General features: G+C 41.0%; 2 protein-coding genes across 6 annotated transcripts; one reads left to right on the top strand and one right to left on the bottom strand.

The window, feature by feature from the left end:
• Nucleotides 1-1,692: 1,692 nt before the first annotated feature.
• On the top strand, nucleotides 1,693-16,042 carry arhgef16 (Rho guanine nucleotide exchange factor (GEF) 16). Of its 2 annotated transcripts, XM_085145452.1 has the most exons (16): nucleotides 1,693-2,076; nucleotides 2,512-2,624; nucleotides 2,734-3,348; nucleotides 3,881-3,932; nucleotides 4,666-4,823; nucleotides 5,137-5,193; nucleotides 7,642-7,802; nucleotides 9,665-9,814; nucleotides 9,897-10,026; nucleotides 10,624-10,698; nucleotides 10,814-10,906; nucleotides 12,683-12,834; nucleotides 13,596-13,781; nucleotides 14,133-14,203; nucleotides 14,868-14,969; nucleotides 15,114-16,042. In XM_085145452.1, exons 2-16 carry the CDS (start codon nucleotides 2,565-2,567, stop codon nucleotides 15,251-15,253), a joined length of 2,202 nt encoding a protein of 733 aa, XP_085001578.1. In that variant the 5' UTR covers nucleotides 1,693-2,076; nucleotides 2,512-2,564; the 3' UTR covers nucleotides 15,254-16,042. The 2 variants fall into 2 exon arrangements, with proteins under 2 accessions (XP_085001578.1, XP_085001579.1); XM_085145453.1 differs by lacking the exon at nucleotides 2,512-2,624 and having other exon boundaries at nucleotides 1,699-2,076.
• ybx1 (Y box binding protein 1) lies at nucleotides 15,942-20,807 on the bottom strand. Of its 4 annotated transcripts, none has more exons than XM_085145457.1 (8): nucleotides 20,536-20,807; nucleotides 18,658-18,721; nucleotides 18,365-18,398; nucleotides 18,175-18,264; nucleotides 17,716-18,057; nucleotides 17,290-17,387; nucleotides 16,679-16,965; nucleotides 15,942-16,287 (listed from the first exon to the last, which is right to left on the bottom strand). In XM_085145457.1, exons 1-7 carry the CDS (start codon nucleotides 20,642-20,644, stop codon nucleotides 16,725-16,727), a joined length of 978 nt encoding a protein of 325 aa, XP_085001583.1. In that variant the 5' UTR covers nucleotides 20,645-20,807; the 3' UTR covers nucleotides 15,942-16,287; nucleotides 16,679-16,724. The 4 variants fall into 4 exon arrangements, with proteins under 4 accessions (XP_085001583.1, XP_085001584.1, XP_085001585.1 ...); XM_085145458.1 differs by having other exon boundaries at nucleotides 17,302-17,387; nucleotides 20,536-20,806; XM_085145459.1 differs by having other exon boundaries at nucleotides 17,779-18,057; nucleotides 20,536-20,806.
• Nucleotides 20,808-22,027: the final 1,220 nt, after the last annotated feature.

Below are 22,027 nucleotides of genomic sequence, written 5' to 3'. Positions count from 1 at the left end.
TGTGTGCTTCCTTTTTTGTGTTACTTTCCAAAAAATATAATACTTGTGCAACACTAATTAATTCCCATACAAACTTGTCATATATACTTTTTTTTGAAGAAGCTTAAAATCTTATATGGACGGGAACACACTGGCTCTACACAAAAAATGAATTGTCCTCTAAACCTAAAAACTGGTTGTCCCACTGCTGGCTGCAAGAACTGCAATCAAGCATTTGTGATAACTGTTGGTGAAGCTTTTGGATTGTTTTGTTTAAGCCACATTGGAGACTTGTTGAGCATTCAATCCAATTTAAGTTCTGACTTTGAATGGGCCACTTCATTTTGGGTTTTTTGAGCCATTCAGAGGTGGACTTGCTGGTGTGTTTCAGATTGTTGTCCCTTTGCATATGCTTGAGCTACGGGGCGTGAACCGACAGCCAGGCATTCTCCTTCAGGATTTTCAGGTAGAGCGCAGAACTCTCTCATGGATGCCATTTTTGCCCAGTCTCTTTTTTTTATTGTTGAATCGTGAACTCTAACTCTAACTAACTGAGACATTGAGCCCTGCAGTTCTTTAGATGTTCCTGTGGGTTCTTTGGTGACCTCCTGGATGAGTCTTCAGTGTGCACTGTTTCAGGTTTCTCATAATGGCTCTCACTGTAGAGTACCAAAACCAAAACTTCACTTTATCTGTAAGGTTCTATTTAAGTGATTTTTTTTTTTAAATTAAACACATCTGGCAGTAATCAGGCCTCAGTGTGTGTAGTAAAATTCAACTCAGTTTGATTCATCATGATTATACATGATGATTTAACAAAGGGGACAATTACTTTTTCACATAGGACCAGGTAGGTTTAAATAGATTTTTTTCTTTAGTAAATGAAATCATCAATAATCATTTGAATCATATTAAATGTGTTTGTGTTGGGTTATTTCCTCACAGCACTGTATTTTACAGCACAGCACTTTACTCAATTTGAGTGTTGAGTGTTTCTTTACTTCCAGATTTATTCACCCACCAGGCTTGAAGTAATTCATGCAAGCACTTCTTTTAACCTACCCTAACACTCCAGTGGGTGCAATCCTGGAAATTCAGGATTCAGTATCTTGCTCAAGGATACTTTGACATAAAGGGTGAAGGAGCTAGGGATCAAACCACCGGCCTTCAGATTATGCTCTACTTTCTGAGCAACATGAGTCTAAGATTGGCTGGCTCAGCTTTGGTGACTTTTGCTGGAGATATTTGCTGGTGATATTTTTAATCTACAAGGAAAATGGAAATTGCAAGTTCAAACACGGCTTAAACAAGAGTTGTTTTTTTTGATGATTTTAAAATTATTTGTACAAAAAACAGCCACACAAAAATGACTGAAATCTAATAATAATCATTAAAAAAACAAATGTATTACTTATTAATGACTCATTTTTGGTTAAGCTTGTGAAAATCTGGATTTATGCTTGATGAACACAGTGTCATGCCTCTTATTGGTCACTAGAGGGGAACAACGAGCTATGTAGCTATGTGTTACCAATCAGGTAAACAAAAATCAGAAAAAAATATTTTTGTCATTACAAGTTTAAGCAAAAGGGAACACTTTGTCTTTATGTATGCGCAAACGGATTTCAGCCACTCAAATGTCAAAATTCTACTTGATGCTCTATAATAATATATATAAATACTTTTTTTTTTCAAAGTCAAGGTTTGTATGACCGAGACGAGACTGGTAAATAGGATAATCCAGCATCACAGGGGCAGGTGTTAAATATGAATGGCTAAATATAAGGCTGCTTATCCGTGAGAAGCTGTCTCGCGAGCTGTGTCCTGCTTTCATCGAAACGGTCGCTTATTAATGATTGATTGAAAGCTCACCTGTAGTGACGTAAAGGGTTCGCTTTAATGGGCGCCTGCAAACACAGGAGGAAGTGGGCGAGTAAAGACGGAGAATGTGACAGAAAGCGGCGGAGGAGTACAGCTGCAGCTCAATAAAAGCTGCACTCTTTCTGCGCGTCGGACAGCAGCTCCGGAAGCACCGGCGGACTGACCCGTGCTGTCAGCGTGTAAACGAGGCTGCTGTCAGAAGCTCTGCACACTCAGGTAAGGCAGTTTGTTGGACCTCTCCCAGTCTCGGTGTTGCTTGCACTGCGTGTCATCTCGCTGTTTTGAACTGTGGGAATGCGAGGCAGACATTTTTTCCCTCTCCCACCCTAATCCGTCTTACAGGCAGCGAAGTTATTGGAAATCAATTTGCGAGTAAGGCGAAATGCTCGGAAAAAAAACAAAACACTTAAAGTGGATTTACAGCAGAGGGATTTTATATTTGAAACCCACATGCAGAGCTGATTTCTCACTGGCTGGTAGGAATGCCACTTAAAGACTTTCGCCAGGCTTATTTATAATAGAGATGTGTTTATAAGAAGTACGCATGTATTATAACGGGCTTATGGGTGTGCGCTGGACTGTTCACAGAACAGGACAGGAGTAGCCAGCTTATTAAAAAGTTTCTTTTCTTGTGGTTACTGCGGCGTACAGATTTACAGTCCAGCGTAGGAGTAAGTGGTGACTCATGGGTTAAGTCCCTTCATATGAGTTTGAAGGGTATCAAAACTCTGAGTGCTTGTGTGAGAGCGGAACTGGATCACAAGGTGGGTCACTGGAGATTATTTAGGGCCAGACTGTTGCCTTGTTTCTATTTAAGGTCCTGCTTTATACATTATAACTCCTTTCAATTCTGTACTTTGTCCATTGTTGTAGTTGCTGAAGAGCCCAGACCAGCCAACATTAGGACAGGAGGACGCCATGTCTCAGAGCCAGTCAGAGGACTGCCAGGTCCCTCAGATCGTGGAGAATCAGTTCGCCACAGAACTCCATATATACGAGTCGGGTGATGAGTGCCCTTTGCCAGGCTCTGCAACACCCCAGCCTGAAGCATCCACACCCAAGGAGCAAGCGGAGGATGTGGATGATGATAAAGTGGACAGGCTTGCGGTGCCTCAGCAGGTGGTTCTGACCACAAAAAGTCCTGCTGCGCTGAAGGTTGGCAAGGAGCAAATGATCCCCAAGAAGTTAGCAGTGTCCAGCCGGCCTAAAAACCGACACCACACCACCGTGGTGACATTCCCGGTAGGACTGGAGAACTCCAGCAGTGCGAACCAAAGCCGTCGCTCGGATGTGTCCTGGGATGATTACGACAGTGATGGAGAAGGTTTTGGTATTAGGAGGAACCGCCGGAACCAGTCATACAGAGCGGCAATAATTAGCTTGAATTTTGAAAGCTTGGCGACAGAACAAGCAACTGCAACTGAACTGAAACCTGTTAGAGAGGGCAGAGCACCCAGTCCTTCCCCAATTCGCACCCATGGACGTAAGGTACATAAGTTGAGGCCAGGGGGTCTAAGGATAGTGCTCTACTCTGCCCATCTGCCACAAATATATTGTAAATTAGATGAGAATGTGTATGCATGTCACAGTTTGATATTAGCTTATGAATTGCTTAGAAAAACAGGCATCCAAGCTAGTCTTTCTATTTAATCATACTTTAACTTATCCAATTACTTGGAGCATGTGCAGCATCATTTTCTTTGTGTAGTTGTGACCTTTAAACACATACACTTCGACTGGGTCTGTCAAGCTGTTTCAGTCTGGTGTAGCTACTAAAGTTCTTAAATGAGCAGAGCTGATACAGTCTTGTCCTTTTAATAGGTGACAGGGGGAATACCCAATAGTGTCAGCAACATTCAACTTTAGTAATAAAGATGATGGTGTTTTTCCACAATCGACTAGACTAGTGTTCAGGAAGTTTGTTAAAGGCAGAATGAGGAAAGAAAGGAAAAAATATCAGCATCAGTGACACACATTTATTCCACAGTAACTTCAGGCTGCACTGCTGTTTTGTCTCTAGGGAACCCTGGGGAGAAAGAGGAACCAGAGACAACGTGGATCATTCAAAGATGGTATGTCCACCCGTGCGCCGCGTTGTCTGCGTCTCTTAATTGGGTTAAAGGGCTACAAATACTCAGAAAATACCAATTACATTTGACATTTTGAAACTAGATTGCAAATTAATCGTATGCTCAGTCATGAAAACCTCATGCAGAGAAAGCTATAATTTCCATGCCATAGCTTGGAAAGGAGGGGACTGAAACGGAAATCGTTCTCCCTGAACACTCCCGGCATGTTAAATACTTGCTGGGCCTTGAAGGTTGTCCCGAACCGTCAGGCACTGCGACGTCTCCTTTTTGAGATGTGATTTTTAAAGTCATCTCTCAGATCTAGTTGTGTGGAATTGAGAAGAAAACTCAGTTTATAAAACTGATACTGAAGCAGCTGATTGAGAACTGCCTAAACAACACTTCTGTTTGCTTGTTTGCTTCTTTTTAAGTCCTCGAGGATCATTCGATGTTTAACCTGCTCTTTGATCAATAACCTGCACATTTAACACACTCTCTGTCTACCGGCTGTCCACCTAACTGATGCATTCTCACCTCCCTCGTTTTCATTCTCAAATAATCCATCTTAATATGGTGTCACAATCCAGCTTTGGCATTTTTGTGGCATTTGTGAGTGAAAAACAGCAAAATCCACACGTAAGCTGATCATGATAGTAGATACTTTTAGAACTGTGCGTTTAGGACTCTATGACTATAAAATTTTCTGAGTTCAATTTGATGTTGATGTTGTCCTCAGCTACACCGCGCCTCTACCAGGAAATCCGTGAGCGGGGGCTGCAGTCCACTAACCAAGATGAGTCCCTTGACGAGTCTGTGGTGGCAGAGCCTGCTGCAAATGATCAGGGCATTGTGATAAAGAGCTACCGACCAACCCAGCTCACCTGGAGCCAGCTGGTACATGTCCAAATGCAATGAGGGAATCAAGTATAGGCTAAGAGCAGTCTATAATAATCTTCAGTTATCAGTAAAGCAGCGTGCTGGTATAGAAATCATTTTCAGTCCTCACTTCCTTCAGCAGAGAGCACTGTCTGCCTTCTGGGGTTTTTTTTCCATTGTTTTTTTTTTTTCAAATCAATTTGAATTAAACTTATCTGATATAAATGCTTGCTCTTACTGTACTGAATATGTTTTATATAACGGTCTCAAAAAAATTATTCAAAGAAATATTAGTTTCAAACTATTGATTTTTTTTATATCACTTTTAAAGGTGAAGGACACCGGTATTCTGGACTCGGTCACACCTCAGGAGCGAAAGCGACAGGAGGTAAGTGTGTGCGTGCTTACATAGCTGCTTACCGTACTATGTCAGGTTGGCCTGGTAAGGTTAACTTTACTGTGTAACAAATCTCAGATTAAGTTGTCAACAAGAGAGGACACAGAGGAAGGTGACAGATTATGGTCATGGTTAAGGACCAGAAGAAATGTAAAAATTGTATGAGTAGGTTTATTCGTTTAATATGGCACGCACTGGGTAGGTGCATATTGTCTTGTTGAAGGTATCTGGTTCATGTAATGAAATCTCTTTAGCAATGAATAAAATGTGCACTGCAGGCTGTGGAACTGAGTAGTTTGTGGTAAAGATTAATGAACTAATTTGGTCAATCATCATTAGCTTAAATTTAAGATGATGCTGCTCCTTAGGATCACATCACAAACTCAGTCTTTGTAGTAGAGGTATGGGTGAAAGACAGCCACGATATGAGCTGATGGTGGATGGTGCAGTTGGATGAATCCAGAGAGACCAGTAAACCTCTGTGTCACAGCAGTACAGATCAGGTGATCACAAAGCCTGGCGATGAAGAAAACAAGTCCACGATGATTACAATACAAACCAATTTGGTTATTTTCATGTGAGTCATTACTCTCCACGACACTGCAACACTGGATTTACCGGTTCCCTCCTCTTCCAAGTACTACTGACCCCTTTTCTGAGAAGGATTGTGGTGTGCTTCAGCATGCTGCAGAAAACCGCACACCACTAAAACTCCGAGGATAAACCATAAATGCAACCATAAAACATTTGACAAGTTCAAAGCATTTCAGCCAAAATGTTTACATTAAGAATGTCAACTTTTTTCGCTATATAAAATGTTTTAGGAATATTCTTGATGACAGAATGAAAAAAAAAAAAAACTATGATATGATGATATCCTGCTTCTGTTCACTCAGATAAAGAGAAAAGCAGCCACAGCCTGTGGTTTCAATAAAAACTGATACCAGAATAAGAAACCCCCACACATGCAGTGACTATTAATAGTTTTTTTTAATACTGGATCGCAGTTTATTAATGCATTAATTATTATCATATTTTATAGTTTAGTAGAATTGGGGACATACAGGAAATTGTTTTGTTTTTTTTGTTTTTTTTTTTAAAAAAAAAAGGTGATTAAATGGATTCAAGCACAACATGATTACTGAAGGTTTTGTAAGAAAACTCTGATTTAGCCCAATAGTTTACACAGAGTTTTTGTTTAGGGGGGAAAAGTTCATCCTGAATTAATTTCCTGAATGGAAACCTGTTCTCAGAGAATTTGTCTAAAGGCTCTGTAAGCAGGTTAGGAACCCGCTAAGGTGGGTTCAGGTGAAGTTAATGTAACAACAAATCCAGTTATATTTCATTCCAGAAACTTCTGAAAAGCCAACAAACATCACAAACTGATGCTATCTGTGCAGTGTAACACTATCCCAGGGTGGATTTTTCCCTCACCAGCCCTCTGAGATGTCAGCTGTTGTGTCAATAGCAAAGGTCCACCCTGTATGCAATACAGTCCCTGAATAAAGCCACACCCTGTGAATGTAATCATTCTCTGGCTACACAGGTGCTTATCATGCTCCTTTGTACTTTTGGTCAACTCATAGGTCTGCTTTAAATGGTGAACCAGTTTCCTGCAGTCGTTCAAATCATGTTTTAGGAACTATGAAAGCATTTTATTGAAGTTCAGGATTGCTGAGGTTAATAAAAAATGCTGCACTCCTTGAGGATAGACTGTAGTGTAATGAAGATTTGAGATTCTTGCAACAGAGATCTTGACTCAGTCCAGCATGCAGTGTTACTGTTACTTATTGACATTTCAAGCTTCAAGTCAGAACTTGTTAGATTTAGCTCAGCTCATGCCCTTTGGTCATTCCTGGAAGGTGTGTCGTTCCCACCTCTTCGTTCCTCCAAGGTTCTAACCACAACACTAGTGGTAAACTAAGATAATGTAAAACAAAGTGTTTATTCTGTTATACAGCTGAAAACACACTGCTACTAATCAAGCAGTGGTGAAGCGTCTGCTGGTTTTGCATTCATTACACTTCAGTGTTCTGTGAATTTTAAGATGAATATCTGCAATGCTAAAACTGCATTTAGGCATTGCTTCCTTTGAACCGCCTTTTTTTTAAAACCACAGCAGCCTTGATAAACCAGAATGCACAGCAACAAAAGCTCATGTTTTATAATGTTGTCACATGCTGCACACTGGGTTTTCTGGCTGGTTGTAATGTAGTGATAAAATTAACAAAGCAGAATGCCGTAAGAAGATGCTATCTCTCTGAAAAGAAGGAGCAAAAACCTATCTCTCTAAAGGAATTCTGGGATATGTAGGAACTCACTACATCACACACATGAAATAGGGAACACGGTGAATTAAAGTGAAAGAACTTGACAGCAGCAAGTACATGTTGCAGAGTGATTTACTTGGTTGTGTAACTTGTTGTCTTCACTTGATAGGCCATTTTTGAGATCATCACCTCAGAGCATTCATACCTGCACAGCCTGGGTATCCTGGTACGCAACTTCAAGGAAAGCGAAACACTGAGGAAGACAATGACGGCCACAGAGCACCACCACCTCTTCTCCAATATTGCCGTCATCCGTGACGTTAGTCAAAGGTCAGCGCATGACTCTTAAGGATCTCATAGTCATCATTACTGTATTTTGCTAATTTCAAAAAGACCTTCATTTTTATTTTATTTTTTTCTGGGGAAAGCAGTGATGTCGAATTCATCTGAAACATATTACTTGTAAGGAAAAAGGTTGATTCAGGTAGAGCATTTGCCATTAGCATTTCTGTAGTGTCCTCTAGGCCCCATAAACATGTTAAAACTTGCTAGTCAAACTGGTTCTGCTGCCTATCTGCTCAGAGTGGTATTCCCAGGCTTTATAATGATAATGTGTTTGAAACCAGCCTGTGTGTAATGCAAGCAACTTTATTAACAAAGAGAAATGCCCTTTCATCTTTGAGCCTCTTCTTCTGTTTCCACGTAAAACAGTATCTGTGAAACTACTGAACGTGTATTGGAAGCTGCTGTCTCAGTTACAGTACCTCTGTGTGTGTGTGTGTGTGTGTGTCCTGTAGTTGGTTTGTTGGCTGGGCGGTTTTCAGGTTTCATTTTCATCCCTTTTTGTTTGTTTAAAATGCACTTTTCAAGAGCGGGGCTAAAAGTCATTTTTCATGTTGATGTTTGTTTTTTATCTGTTCGAAACCGGTGAGGCAAAGGTCAAAAGATGTTTCTTCCTAAAGTTGCTTAACATTGTCACAAACTATTTCTGTGATCAGTGATAGAAGTTATATCCCAAATACTTTGATGTAACTTAAAGGTCATTTTTGATTTTAGACTCTTGTGTCAAAGTCATAGTTTTTCCTTTTACTAATATATAGTTCTGTGCAAAAGTCTTGAGCCACTTCTTTCTTATTTTGTTAGAAAAGTTAGACGTTTGTGCAGTTCTTTCCTGAAACATGTGCACACATGGAAATATATTATACACGGCAAAAACCGTTTGTACTCTAATGTGCTAGAAAGGAAAGCTTGAGTATGGCCACCTTAGTTTTTCAACATAACCTGAACTCTTTTCTTCTCATTTCTTTAAGTAGTGTTCAGGAATATTTCGCCAGGCTTCTTGAAGGATATTTAAAGCTATTAATTGTATGTTGGCTGCCTTTTGCTCTGTTCTCTGTCAAAATGATCCCACACTCCATCTGTCCAATCCAAGACCGTGTTTCATTGTGGGTTTGTCTGTCTAGATGTGCTTTTACTCCACTGGCAGTGTGTTTGAGATCATTGTCATGCTGAAAAATGAAGTTGTTGCTGATCAGATGCTTTCCAAATAGTATTGCATGGTGGATCAAAATCTGATGGCATTCTTTTGTATTCATAATTCCATCAAGCTAATAGCTTGACAATCACAGCTAATCTAATTTTTCCCTAATTGCACTGTTGGGGAAATTTTTTATCTCTGTCAAACAGTGTCATCACAGTATTTTTCATTGCTTCAACTAAAGAAATGGTAAAAACTGGGTTTTAGTTTGTGTTTTTGCAACAGGCTCCTAGTAACAAAGTGCCCAATCAGTTTAAAATGGGTTCTCTAAGTAGTCTGTTATGTGTGGATAAAACACTGGTACTACCCTTGAATTAGGTGATTTTTTTTGTGCTTGAATAAATCATTGGTCAGTGTTGAGGGGGGGAGGGGGGGTGCATTAACTATTTAACTACTTCTCAAGGCCACTTAAAAAAAGAAGTTTGGCTCATTGGAGTCAGAGAAATATGAAAGTAGGGGTTGACTCAAGATTTTGGCACAGTACTGTAAAATCAGAAGAGTAATTTCATCTGTGCATTGATTGATTTGTATTACATATCAGAAATGTAAACTGTTCAGTGGTCACAGTCAGTTCAGCCTGAACACCCTCTGTATATGTCCTACAGAGGTGGGAGAAATAACATATCTTTTAAATTGTTACTGAACTCTCCCTCAGGTTTTTTGAGGACCTTGAACAACGTCATTCTGACAACCCAGTGATCGACATTAGCGACATTGTTCAGACCCACGCTGCTAAACACTTTGAGCCGTACATTAGCTACTGCTCCAACGAGACCTTTCAGCAGAGGACCCTGCAGAAGTTATTGTGAGTAGAAGAACAAGCAAGCTATTGAGTTTCTCCGGTAACATGGCTAAATGAGCTGAACGTGTCTTTCTGCATCTCTTAGGTCAAGTAACAGTGCGTTCAAGGAGACCCTGAAGAAAATCGAAATGAACAGTGAATGCAGAGGTCTCCCCATGCTCTCCTTTCTCATCCTTCCCATGCAGCGAGTAACCAGACTGCCCCTACTGCTGGATGTCAGTTTAAGCTTTGCTTTACTATATGAGTAAAAGTTCTTTTTCTTTTTGTTTTAGAGTGGAACATACAAAGCAACTTAAAATAGACATTTAAAAAAATATGGGCTCATGGTCAGCAGGTTCTGTGTGTATTTTCCCTTTTAGTGAATCAGAATCATACATTCATTAGAGCCCGACCGACACAGGATTTGGTAGAAATCCAATACATCGGCCGATATTTTTTTCTTTCAGACACATGAAACATAAACAGAAGCCTGACAATGCAGTTTAAAAATAATCCTGGTTTACTATTTCAACAAGTTGTGGATTACTTGTTTATGCTCTGCTCAGATCAGCTGATTGTTTTTGTAGTGTTGCAAGATAGCCGCAGAGTGCCCTCTGGTGGACAAACGTTTTTGAAGGGTGTTTCTACAAAGTCTTTGTGTCTATCCATCCATTTCCTTTAACATTTTTTAAATTTAAATTATTGACTATATTATTATTGAACTATAAATGGTGATACTAGTATATCAGCCCTGCCAGTATATCAGTCGGGCTCTTATGTACTAAGTGTTAACTAATACACAAGAGAGTAACTGGTATTTGTTTGCTCCTCAGACAATCAGCCAGAAAACTACACAAGGAACAGCGCAGTACTTTGCTGCTATCTGGGCATTGGAGTACATCAATAAGGTACTGAGCACACCTCAGCTAGGATGCATGTAAAGCACTCTGCAGCTTCACAGTTATCATCTGAGAGCGGACTGGGACATTTATGCTGCTATTGTTAAAATTATTATGCCAACAGCTGGTCACTAGCTGCAATGATGGAGCTAGACGGATGGAGCGAACTGAGCAGATGTACACCATCGAGAAACAAATGGATTTTGGTAAAATCAAGGTATGCTTCCACACAGTCAAGAATACACTGATACATACAGTGGGGCAAAAAAGTATTTAGTCAGCCACCGATTGTGCAAGTTCCCCCACTTAAAATGATGACAGAGGTCAGTAATTTGCACCAGAGGTACACTTCAACTGTGAGAGACAGAATGTGAAAAAAAAATCCATGAATTCACATGGTAGGATTTGTAAAGAATTTATTCGTAAATCAGGGTGGAAAATAAGTATTTGGTCACCTCAAACAAGGAAAATCCCTGGCTCTCACAGACCTGTAACGTCTTCTGTAAGAAGCTTTTCTGTCCCCCACTCGTTACCTGTATGAATGGCACCTGTTTGACCTCATCATCTGTATAAAAGACACCTGTCCACAGCCTCAACCAGTCAGACTCCAAACTCCGCCATGGCCAAGACCAAAGAGCTTTCGAAGGACACCAGGAAAAGAATTGTAGACCTGCACCAGACTGGGAAGAGTGAATCTACAATAGGCAAGCAGCTTGGTGTGAAAAAATCAACTGTGGGAGCAATCATCAGAAAATGGAAGACATACAAGACCACTGATAATCTCCCTCGATCTGGGGCTCCACGCAAGATCTCATCCCGTGGGGTCAAAATGATCATGAGAACGGTGAGCAAAGATCCCAGAACCACACGGGGGGACCTGGTGAATGACCTGCAGAGAGCTGGGACCAAAGTAACAAAGGTCACCATCAGTAACACACTACAATGGCAGGGAATCAAATCCCGCAGTGCCAGACGTGTTCCGCTGCTGAAGCCAGTGCATGTCCAGGCCCGTCTGAAGTTTGCCAGAGAGCACATGGATGATACAGCAGAGGATTGGGAGAATGTCATGTGGTCAGATGAAACCAAAGTAGAACTTTTTGGTATAAACTCAACTCGTCGTGTTTGGAGGAAGAAGAATACTGCGTTGCATCCCAAGAACACCATACCTACTGTGAAGCATGGGGGTGGAAACATCATGCTATGGGGCTGTTTTTCTGCCAAGGGGACAGGACGACTGATCCGTGTTAAGGACAGAATGAAAGGGGCCAAGTATCGTGAGATTTTGAGCCAAAACCTCCTTCCATCAGTGAGAACTTTGAAGATGAAACGAGGCTGGGTCTTCCAACATGACAATGATCCAAAACACACCGCCCGGGCAACAAAGGAGTGGCTCCGTAAGAAGCATTTGAAAGTCCTGGAGTGGCCTAGCCAGTCTCCAGACCTCAACCCCATAGAAAATCTGTGGCGGGAGTTGAAAGTCCGTTTTGCTCGGCGACAGCCCCAAAACATCACTGCTCTTGAGAAGATCTGCATGGAGGAATGGGCCAAAATACCAGCTACTGTGTGTGCAAACCTGGTAAAGACCTATAGTAAACGTTTGACCTCTGTTATTGCCAACAAAGGTTATGTTACAAAGTATTGAGTTGTATTTTTGTTATTGACCAAATACTTATTTTCCACCCTGATTTACGAATAAATTCTTTACAAATCCTACCATGTGAATTCATGGATTTTTTTTTTCACATTCTGTCTCTCACAGTTGAAGTGTACCTCTGGTGCAAATTACTGACCTCTGTCATCATTTTAAGTGGGGGAACTTGCACAATCGGTGGCTGACTAAATACTTTTTTGCCCCACTGTACATATGGTTATATTGATTAGTAAAATATCATAAATGATTGTAGTAATAAATAACAATGTCATTTAAAAATTCATATAAAACCTCTGAGTCCACTTTGCTAACCTGGAATGATAAATCTGTTGATGCTGACAGGCATTCCCACTGGTGTCATCATCGCGGTGGCTGAAGAAGCGCGGTGAGTTGCGCCTCTCACTTGAAGAGTTCAACATATGGAAGGCTTTCAGCACCAGAAGCTACTACCTGTTTCTCTTCAGCGATGTACTGATTGTCACCAAGAAGAAGAGGTGAGTGGGAATGGAGTGCCAACAATCTTATTCACCTAAAATGCTATTATCTGGATACAGTGGGAAATTTTGAAGCTGAGTATGAAGATGACTGTCAGAGTTAGTTTAAGGCTTTCCCAGTGTAATGATTGAGGTTTTTTTTTATTGATTTTGATGACAAATATTCAAATGATGTATCTTAAGATGATTCCTGGTGGACCATAAGTAGTGGACACCTAAAAGATTAATGGTAGAGTACAGTAGAACCTGCCTGGACATCTGCTAAAGCGGGCAAGAGAAGAGAACACTTAAACCCACAAACAGTTTAATTCAGTTGTTTGCTATTTCCTTGTGACTGTAGTGGATACTAAGTAGATCCAGCTGCTGACAGTATATGAGAAACAGAAGAGAGGAGGGAAAGGGACAGAGCAAGGAGAGAGTATGGATGTGGTGCTTGCATACTTGAGATTCTTCGATCCTGCATTCATTGTGTCAGCTCGACTGACTACAGCTTTCTGTTTTGAGTTAGGGAGAAAGCAAACAATGTCAGCTCAGAGGAACAACACTGGAGTCTTTTAGACACATTCAAGTGATAATATCTAGGAGAGACCATTATCAATCAAGTGATGGAGTTTTAGCTGCTTGGGATCTAGGTACATTGACACATGCATAAACTAGGTTTCACAGCAAGTTTGGCAAGACAACACAATAAGCTTAAAACTGCCATGTGATGGACTTTCTCTTTTGTTTTTTTGTTTGTTTTCTCACAATTGTCTGTCCAGTGAGGAGAGTTTTGTGGTGTTGGATTACGCTACTTTAGAGAATATTGAGGTGGAGATGGGTGAGGATGGAGAGAAAAGGGCATCTACGTCTCCCAAGAACAACTCCAGCTACCTTTCTTTTAGACTACTGATGAGCAAGAACAGTGAAGGGAGAGCAGAGCAAATCTCCCTACTGGCTGAGTCCAGGTACTGTGACTTTCAGACTCCTCTTAAGCTCAGCTATATATCTCTCAAAGAAGAGTTTACGTACCCAGAGGTCTAACAACTTCTAATGCTTTATATCACAATGTGATTCTAAAATATTGCTTTCTTTCAATACTGATAGTAGTTCTTTATTCAAAATCACATTTACATTTACCACCTCGAAGACCACATTTAATAGTTTGTGTCTGGCGCCCTCTACTGCCATGAATCTTAATGGCAGCCTAAGATCCTCCCATGTTATGAATTTCACTGTAGAAAACACTGGTTTGTAGTCTTTTTTTTTTTTTCTTTTTTTTTTAAATTGTGCTTTATTTTTTATTTTCTATCTCCAAGGGTGGACCGGGAACGATGGATAGTTGCTCTTACAGAAAACAAGGAGACAGCTGGCTCCAATAATACTGATGGTAAGCTTGTATTATTATAAAGAATTATAAGTTTAATCACAGTGTTTGTTTTCTTGAGATGTTATTCATTTGTTATGAACTCCCTCAGCACAGTGCAGCACAGAAAACAGATGATTTGCATTCAGTTTTGCCGTCTTATTTACACAGCTGCAGTGTTTCTTTCTTCTTCGGTTGAGCTTGTTAGATTTCCTTTGATCCATAAAGAACTTTTAAGAAAAGCTTCCAGTAATTCAAACTTCCTACCATTTAGACTCAAAAGCATCAAATAGTAAAAGTATTTTGGTTTTTCTGTCGACACAGATGTAGCCGAATCATTCAAAGATTACCTGGCGTGACCAATCTCTTTGCTGCTATAAGATCAGAATAGATACAGACATTAAAATGGTATTTTAAAAATGAAAAGTTCCAGAAGAACCAGCCCGTTTACCATACCGACAGCAAAACTATTAGAGGTGGGGTTGCAGCTTGTGTAGTGTTTAATAGCACGCATAGCTGTTGACATTTGGTTTTGTTATCAAAGGGTGTGCCACTCTAAAGAAGTTATGGTATGTACTTTGGTGTAATTTTACACCCTGTTGGATATAAGTTAGCTTCCTACTCCTTTGTAGGACAGTAAGACGTTCAACATACAGTTTTATGAACTTCACTGCCTTGTGCTTTTCAGGTCTGCCACAGTATGAGGCCACCAAATCCTATATGCCAAAGGAGCCAGATGAACTGGGCCTGAAAGCGGCCGAGCTTGTCATTGTCCTACAAAAACAAGAGGGTGAGACCTCAACTTCTTTCCAATCTGTAATACAATGCAAATTTCACACCATCAAACACAAGAGTGTCGCTGTTCTTTTGGTTAAAAGCGCAAAATAAAATGTAAGGTGCTTTAAAGTTGACCTGAACAGCGATCTTCTCCTAGGGTGGTGCTATGGGGAGAGAATGCGAGATGGAGTGAGGGGCTGGTTTCCTGATAGCTGTGCCACAGAGATCACCAACCCTGACGCCATGGAGAGCAACGTACAGCGTATGAAGCGTTTGCGCAAAGAGACAAACGTCTGAGACATTGCGCTGCTGATGAATCGTACTAAACATAAACTATCAATTATAGTAGATGTGGTCAAGCAGTCCATTACCAACAGACTGAAAAACATTGACTGGGCACAGAGAAAACCATAACCAATCATTAATGCTATTCTCTGGTCTCAGTTACTATTTCTACCTTGTGCCTTCCATTTCTCTCTACCATCAGGCTATCAAAACACATTATTTGAAACTGTCGATCTCTTTCAGGAACAATTGAACAGTAGGGATTTTTGTCCACCTGTACGAATGTGCAGCATAAAGACTTCCTGGCCAAGTGTACATTTTAGTCACCTTGTACAGCTTACTCCAGCTATTTTCTGTTTAGCTGGTTTTTAAGCTGCATTTTAATTTACTTGCTGCAGTAAAATAATCTTTAGATGTAGAACACATTTGCGGATAAATACTGGTACTACACTGTCAATGTCTAAAATGTTTTAAAGGGTTTTATTACTGTGCTGTGAAAAAGTGACCAAAGTTCTGATTAAACATTTACCACTGTAAATATAGTTGATGATAACCACACCATTGCTTACGTCCCTCATCTTTATATGAAATGGGGAATAAAAACAAAACCTTAAACTGTGTCCTCTGTAAATGAAAGATTAGATTGTGTCTTTTTCCATATCCTGTATACTTGAAATAAAAACAGCCACCACTCCAAACATTTTTCCTGGGTTCTGGACTTTTATTTGAGCTTGCATTTTGTTAAAATGTTTGAATACATAAAAAGTTATTTAAAAATGTCAAACTGACCAGATATCAAATTCCATTTTATCTTTAAAAACCATTTGGTGTAAAAACTTAGGACAGATTTAGAAAAACATTTGCTGTTTCCCCAAAACTTTTTGTAGCTGTCACATAAAAATAATGGAAAAAAAACAAGTCTGCATAGATTCTGCAGGCCATCGGTGGTAATCTGGTCAAATGCATGGTGCAAGCTTGTGACGATCGTCAAGTCAAATCTTTATTGCTCAGATCTTATTTGATGTTTCTTCTTGTTGACAAAAAAACTGTAAAAGAAGAAAATTAGCAATTAGTCCACTGTAAGTTTTTATTAAACATTCCCAGCCTTTTGGATTTAGACATTTTGCATGGTGTATAATGAAATGCCTAAAAATGTGCATCACCAGAGACACTATTCAGAGATGCTGTTCAGACAAAAGACAAAAGTGAGACAAAAGTGATAGAGCTCAGTGGTGCCAGACTGTTTGCTTAATCAAATCCACTAGATTACCTCAGGCTTTCGGACTGTCCACTACAGAGCCAAAAAGTGTATAGGACAAGCTATTCAGCTTTACACTGCTGTAATGCTGCCTAGTTATTTTGCTTTCAGTCCCAGATGCTGAATCTAATGAACACATGTGAAATCCGACATTATGAATATGGTCAAAGCAGACTCACCCGGACGATGGTAAAAGATGGTAGGTGCCGGTGGGCAGGTTATTTCCTACTCAGCCCCACCCTGCTGGGCCTCGGGAGCGGACGTTTTCTCTGCCGATGTGTCACCTCCTGTCTTGGCCTCCTTGTTTTCCTGGCCAGGTTTGCCACCAGTCTGTTGGCGTCTGCGGCGGTAATTGAAGTTGCGGCGGTAGCGGCGCTGGCGGGGCTGCTGATTCTGACCACCTTCACCGCCCTGATTCTCCTTGTCCTCCTCAACGTCCCGCACCGGTCTGGGACGGGGTGGACCCCTAAAGTTAACAAACAAAAAGGAAGAAGCTATAAGCAAACAATAAGGGCACCAACTACAAGGCAGAAATACCATGCAGAAAAATACATCTACTAAAACAAGATGCAGGATTCAAGTGACTAACAAATTGCTGCTGAAAAGCTGCAATTTGTGGATAGGCTGCAACAAAAGGAGAGCTTCTCTATCCAAACATGTGGAGATTACTACTAGTAAAAGATTTAAATAGAGAAATCTTAGTTGCTGGACACAAGACCAGGATGGAAACAGCCCAAATGTTTATTCGCCTATTGTTGCAGGCCTACATCAGTGAAGCCAACATGCAAACCTTGGTCTGAACCTTGGTCGGAAGCCTCTGTAGTAGTTCTGCCTCGCTGGTTTGTTGCCCTGGTCTTGACCTCCCTGGCTCTCGTCACCCTCACCTCCCTGAAAGCAAATGGATCAAACTGGTCAAACGCCTTCTGAACCATAGTTCAGTAGTGACATGCACCACTAATGAAACTAGTAAGCTTAAAGAGTTAATATTGAAATGATGAATGAGCATTACCAGGTAGTTCACCGTAACAATCATGGGGCCCTATTAGAGCCAGTTTGTAAAATACTGGCAAGGCCCCCGATACACCAAGATTTATTGGCCACAACCACGTGAGGGTTAGGAGAGGGTTAAGAGCCGAGTATGACATAATCATATTACGGTCCCGACTTTAGGGACAACTGGGTGTCTGTTTCAGGATAGTAGCCTGTGACAGCATACCTCAGTCATCTCTCCGCGTGGTGCGTTGGTGTACGGGGGCCGGCGGCCGTATCGTCTACGTACAAAGTATGGTGGGTAGCGCCGTCTGCCAGGGTACGTGGGTCTGCGCTGCTGTTGCTGCGAGTCTCCTTCAGGGGCATTCTCTCCACCCTCTCTGCTTTTGTCACGTCCTCCGCTGCCTTGCTCACCCTCTCCATCACTCTGGTAGTTCTCTGGATAGTCTCCTCCACGGGGAGGGCCCCTCCTTCGGGGGTACCGCCTATAGCGGTTCCTGTCAGCAGCATACTTGCTTCCCTGGACTGCAACACCTCCTGGGCCGGTGACATTTGCAGCCTCTGCTCCCTGTGTCCGCAGTAAGATGTTTTTATTTATCTTTTTAAACTAGAGAACATTCATGGGATGTTTTCTTTAGAAGCTGCCAGACAACAAAACCAAATTACTAACCAAAGAACAGCTTACCTTCTCTCCCTCGACTACATCAAACTCCACAGTTTCTCCATCTCCAACACTGCGAAGATATTTTCTCGGGTTGTTCTTTTTGATGGCTGTCTGAAATCATAATGGTTCACATTTGAAATGTTTCTAATCATCATAATCATCTGATTTTGTTTTAAATTGTGAAAAGAAAAAAAAACATTGCAAAGCTTACCTGGTGTACAAAAACGTCCTCTTTTGTATCATTCCTGTGAATTTAAAAAAAAAAAAAAAAAGCAGAACACCATTAGAAGTATCTTACTGAGTCACAAAAAGCAGAGCGAATGAGTGTAAGGATTAACAGATAACAGATGCATGCAACCAGAGTTTGGAGACGTGTAGATAATTCATCTGGGCAGCTTTGTAAGCAAATCATAGCCATAATAGGATTGGGAATGTTATTTCACACACACATACACTGTTGTTATCAGGGCCTATAGAAAGAAGGGATGGGTGGAGTCAACTTACCTGTTGATAAACCCATATCCATTCCTGACGTTGAACCATTTGACTGTACCCAAGACTTTTGTTGCTGTAAAGAAAACAAATTATGATATATTACTGATCATTTTAGATGCATCTTGGTATTTAATAAGACTTCTAACAATGACAAAGTGTAAAATAAGAACAGACCATGAGAAAGTGACACATTTAATGTGGAAGATAAATATAACTCCCAACTGTCATTCTTATTATAGATCCTGGCGCTTAGAAGTGTCTTGTGCCAGCTGCATTTGGTGTGAGGTAAGCACCATCATGAGAACCATGAACGAGTACCACGAACGAGTACCGACTAGATTACTTCTCGGGTAAATTATTGGAATTGCCCCTATTTTTAATGCCCCCGTCTACTGTAATGCTACCCAAATCAAAGATTTCAATATCATCATAGCAGGCCGCTGTAGCTAAACACATTGACCTTTAACTACAGCAGACCTACTGCCCCATTTTAGACGCACTACTGAGCGTTCACACGTGGTAGAGTCGCGCCCGGATATGTTAGCGAGCCCAGCTGGCTTGTTAGCATAGCTATGTAGCTGAGATGGTCTGAACCATGTGCTTGGATTACTGCCAGCAGGCGGAAATGAACATAACACATCGGACAGCTTCTATTGTGACCAAATGCTTAGGACGTTAAAAAAAATAAAAAATAAAAAAATGCCACGGTTATACTGGTTTCAATTAACAACCAAGGAAATGGCGAAAGAAATCAGCGGAATACACGGCGGACATTTTGGATGGCCTCTTTAGCCATGTAAATAGCTCAAGCTAGCTGGCTAGGCTAATATAGCTTAGCAAGCAAGCGAGCAACCGTCGGTCGATCACTAGGCCCAAATGAGACCTCATCAATTCCACCGAAAATAGTCGACCATTGACAGTTGTGCTATGGTGCTTTTCCGATCAAATCCAAATATAAATCGCTGCTAATTGTAACAGTGAAAAGCTTGAATATAGTTGCGACTGTTTTAGATTATTTTTTCTTAATATTTCACCGGGGAGCAAGACTCGTGCGAACAAAGGATGGCAAGTCGCTAACGCTAGCTTGATTTCGATATAATTTGTAACCGGTTAAGCCATTAGATATCTCGGTGTTCCACAAATATGGCATTAAAGTTCACTTTAACACATCATTTTCCATTTCCTGCCTGCTTAAAAGGAGCACCGACGTTGGCATATACACACAGAATCTGATAACGGGCAGAAACCTCTTCGTTTACGTGACGGCCGACCGGTACCAGAGCATTCTATGGCGTACGTTAGACGCGAGGAGGCCGATGAACAGAAGGGATTAAAAGTCTAAAATACCTAATTTAAAAAAAAAAATACTCACATGTCTTCTAAAATTATTTTAATATGAAGGCCAAAGTGTTAGCTATTAAAGAATGAATAAGCAGCGGTCTATAAAAACTATAAAAAGCTTGCGCTGTCTAGCTTCCAACCGATACTTTAATTCTGTATCACCAGCACGTAAACGTTTAGCGTTTTTTAGGCACCAAAAGAAAATTAATTTAACTTTTCTAAGAATGCTTCTCGTTAGTAAAAGCCAATACACTGAATAGAATAGCCCATGAAATAATTTAATAATTTTAGCCAAAGGGACCAAAAAATATACTGGGTCGGGTTGGCTAAAATAAAAATATCTCTAATGTTAATGCAACAGTGTAATTTAACATGTGCTAACGTTGTGCGGCTCAACGGCCGTGTCTAACGAACGTTTTTTAGTTTACAGTATACTGAGCTGTGGATCGAGCTGACAACCTTACCAGCCACCACTTTTGCGCATTGCCCCTGTGCCATAAAACACGTTAGCTATCTAGTTAGCTTAACTAGCTCCAGCAGTCTTACCGATGACCTTCTTATCCCCCGCGGAAGCTGCGGCTGCCGGGCTGGATGGGCTCTCCGCATCGGCAGCAGGCTGCGGCGGTTGTTGCTGTGTCTCGGCCTCGCTGCTCATTGTTACTTGTTGGTAATGGCTTCAGCCGGCGGCGGCTCTTTGCTATAGTTCCCGGTGCTAGATGGTAACCTGGGCCGGCGGTGGTGGGGGCTACTGCCTTCGGGCTCTCTGCTTTCCTCTTTCCGCTCCCGTTGCCGATCGAACTGGGCAGAATGAGATGAGGTGCCGGAGAACGTTCCTACTCGGAGGTCCGCCCAACTGCCATTCTAATTGGTTGGAAAGTGTAACAGGAAACACTCGCGTTCCAATTAGCCTGAGCAACTGTCAATTTCGCTTCAGAAACGTGTTGGGTAAAATGATTGGGTAAAGGAAACCGTACCTGTCCATTCTCACCACCCCTTCATGATGTCAGAGCCAGACGAATCAGACCACATAACCGTGACAGTTTTGGAACAGTGTCTACTTGGTAAAAACATGTTCTGCTGACGGACCTGGAGCTAATATACATATAGTTTTAAATATAATTGTAGTTATCATTATGCAATACATAAAACTGCATGGAAATATTTCAAAAGACTCGGCCAAAATAGTAGGATTATCGTGTGTTAATCGCACACGGGGCAAAGGAAAGTCAACAGCTGAATATTCTGCTTAAGAGATCTAGAATCACGGGTCCATTAAGAAGAAAAACGATGCCTGAATGTTTAAACTATTTTCAGTTTCATTGTGCACGCTAGTTAAATTAAAAATAAAAAGGTGCATATATATATATATATATATATATATATATATATATATATATATAAAAAGAGGGGTAACTGATAAAGTAATCCATGCTACTTATTACACCTAAGCATTAAAAAAAAAATAAATCATTTAACATTTCTGGAAATCTTAATTACCTTAGTCACACCATAATTATCTTTGACTGTCAAGAATTGCATCACAGTTTAAATAAGCTGTTTCTGTAAATCATTTAATTATTAACCTTAAGCCAAATTTTAGCAGAAATACTGACAAAGCAACTCAGGTAATTTTCTATTTTAACTGGTTAAAGCCAGTCATCATCCTGTGTGAATTTAGAAACCCCACTTCCAGAGCAGCCGGGCCCAGACTGAGTGTAGGACAACCCCACCACAGACTCCCCCCCCCCCCCCCCCCCTTCCATTGTTATGTTAATGCTCCACTGGCACTGTTTACGAGCACTGGCCGATGTGTGAAGAGCTTGCTGTTAATGTCTGAGCACCGTTGTCCCATACACAAAGATGGGCTTTAGCAATGACCCCAGAAAGCTTCCCAACAGAGATCCCCCTTTCAAAAAAAAATGGGGGAAAAAAGGCCTCCTTCCTGCCTCCATAAGAACAGCGTCTCCATCTGAAAAGCTTCTTTTATGCCAAGGGAACGATGTCCAAGGCCGAGGAGGGAGAGCATGGATGGGGGAGG

Source organism: Neolamprologus multifasciatus, chromosome 20 (assembly GCF_963576455.1).
Source record: "Neolamprologus multifasciatus chromosome 20, fNeoMul1.2, whole genome shotgun sequence".
NCBI lineage: Eukaryota > Metazoa > Chordata > Actinopteri > Cichliformes > Cichlidae > Neolamprologus > Neolamprologus multifasciatus.
This window is presented reverse-complemented; position numbering and strand designations above follow the sequence as displayed.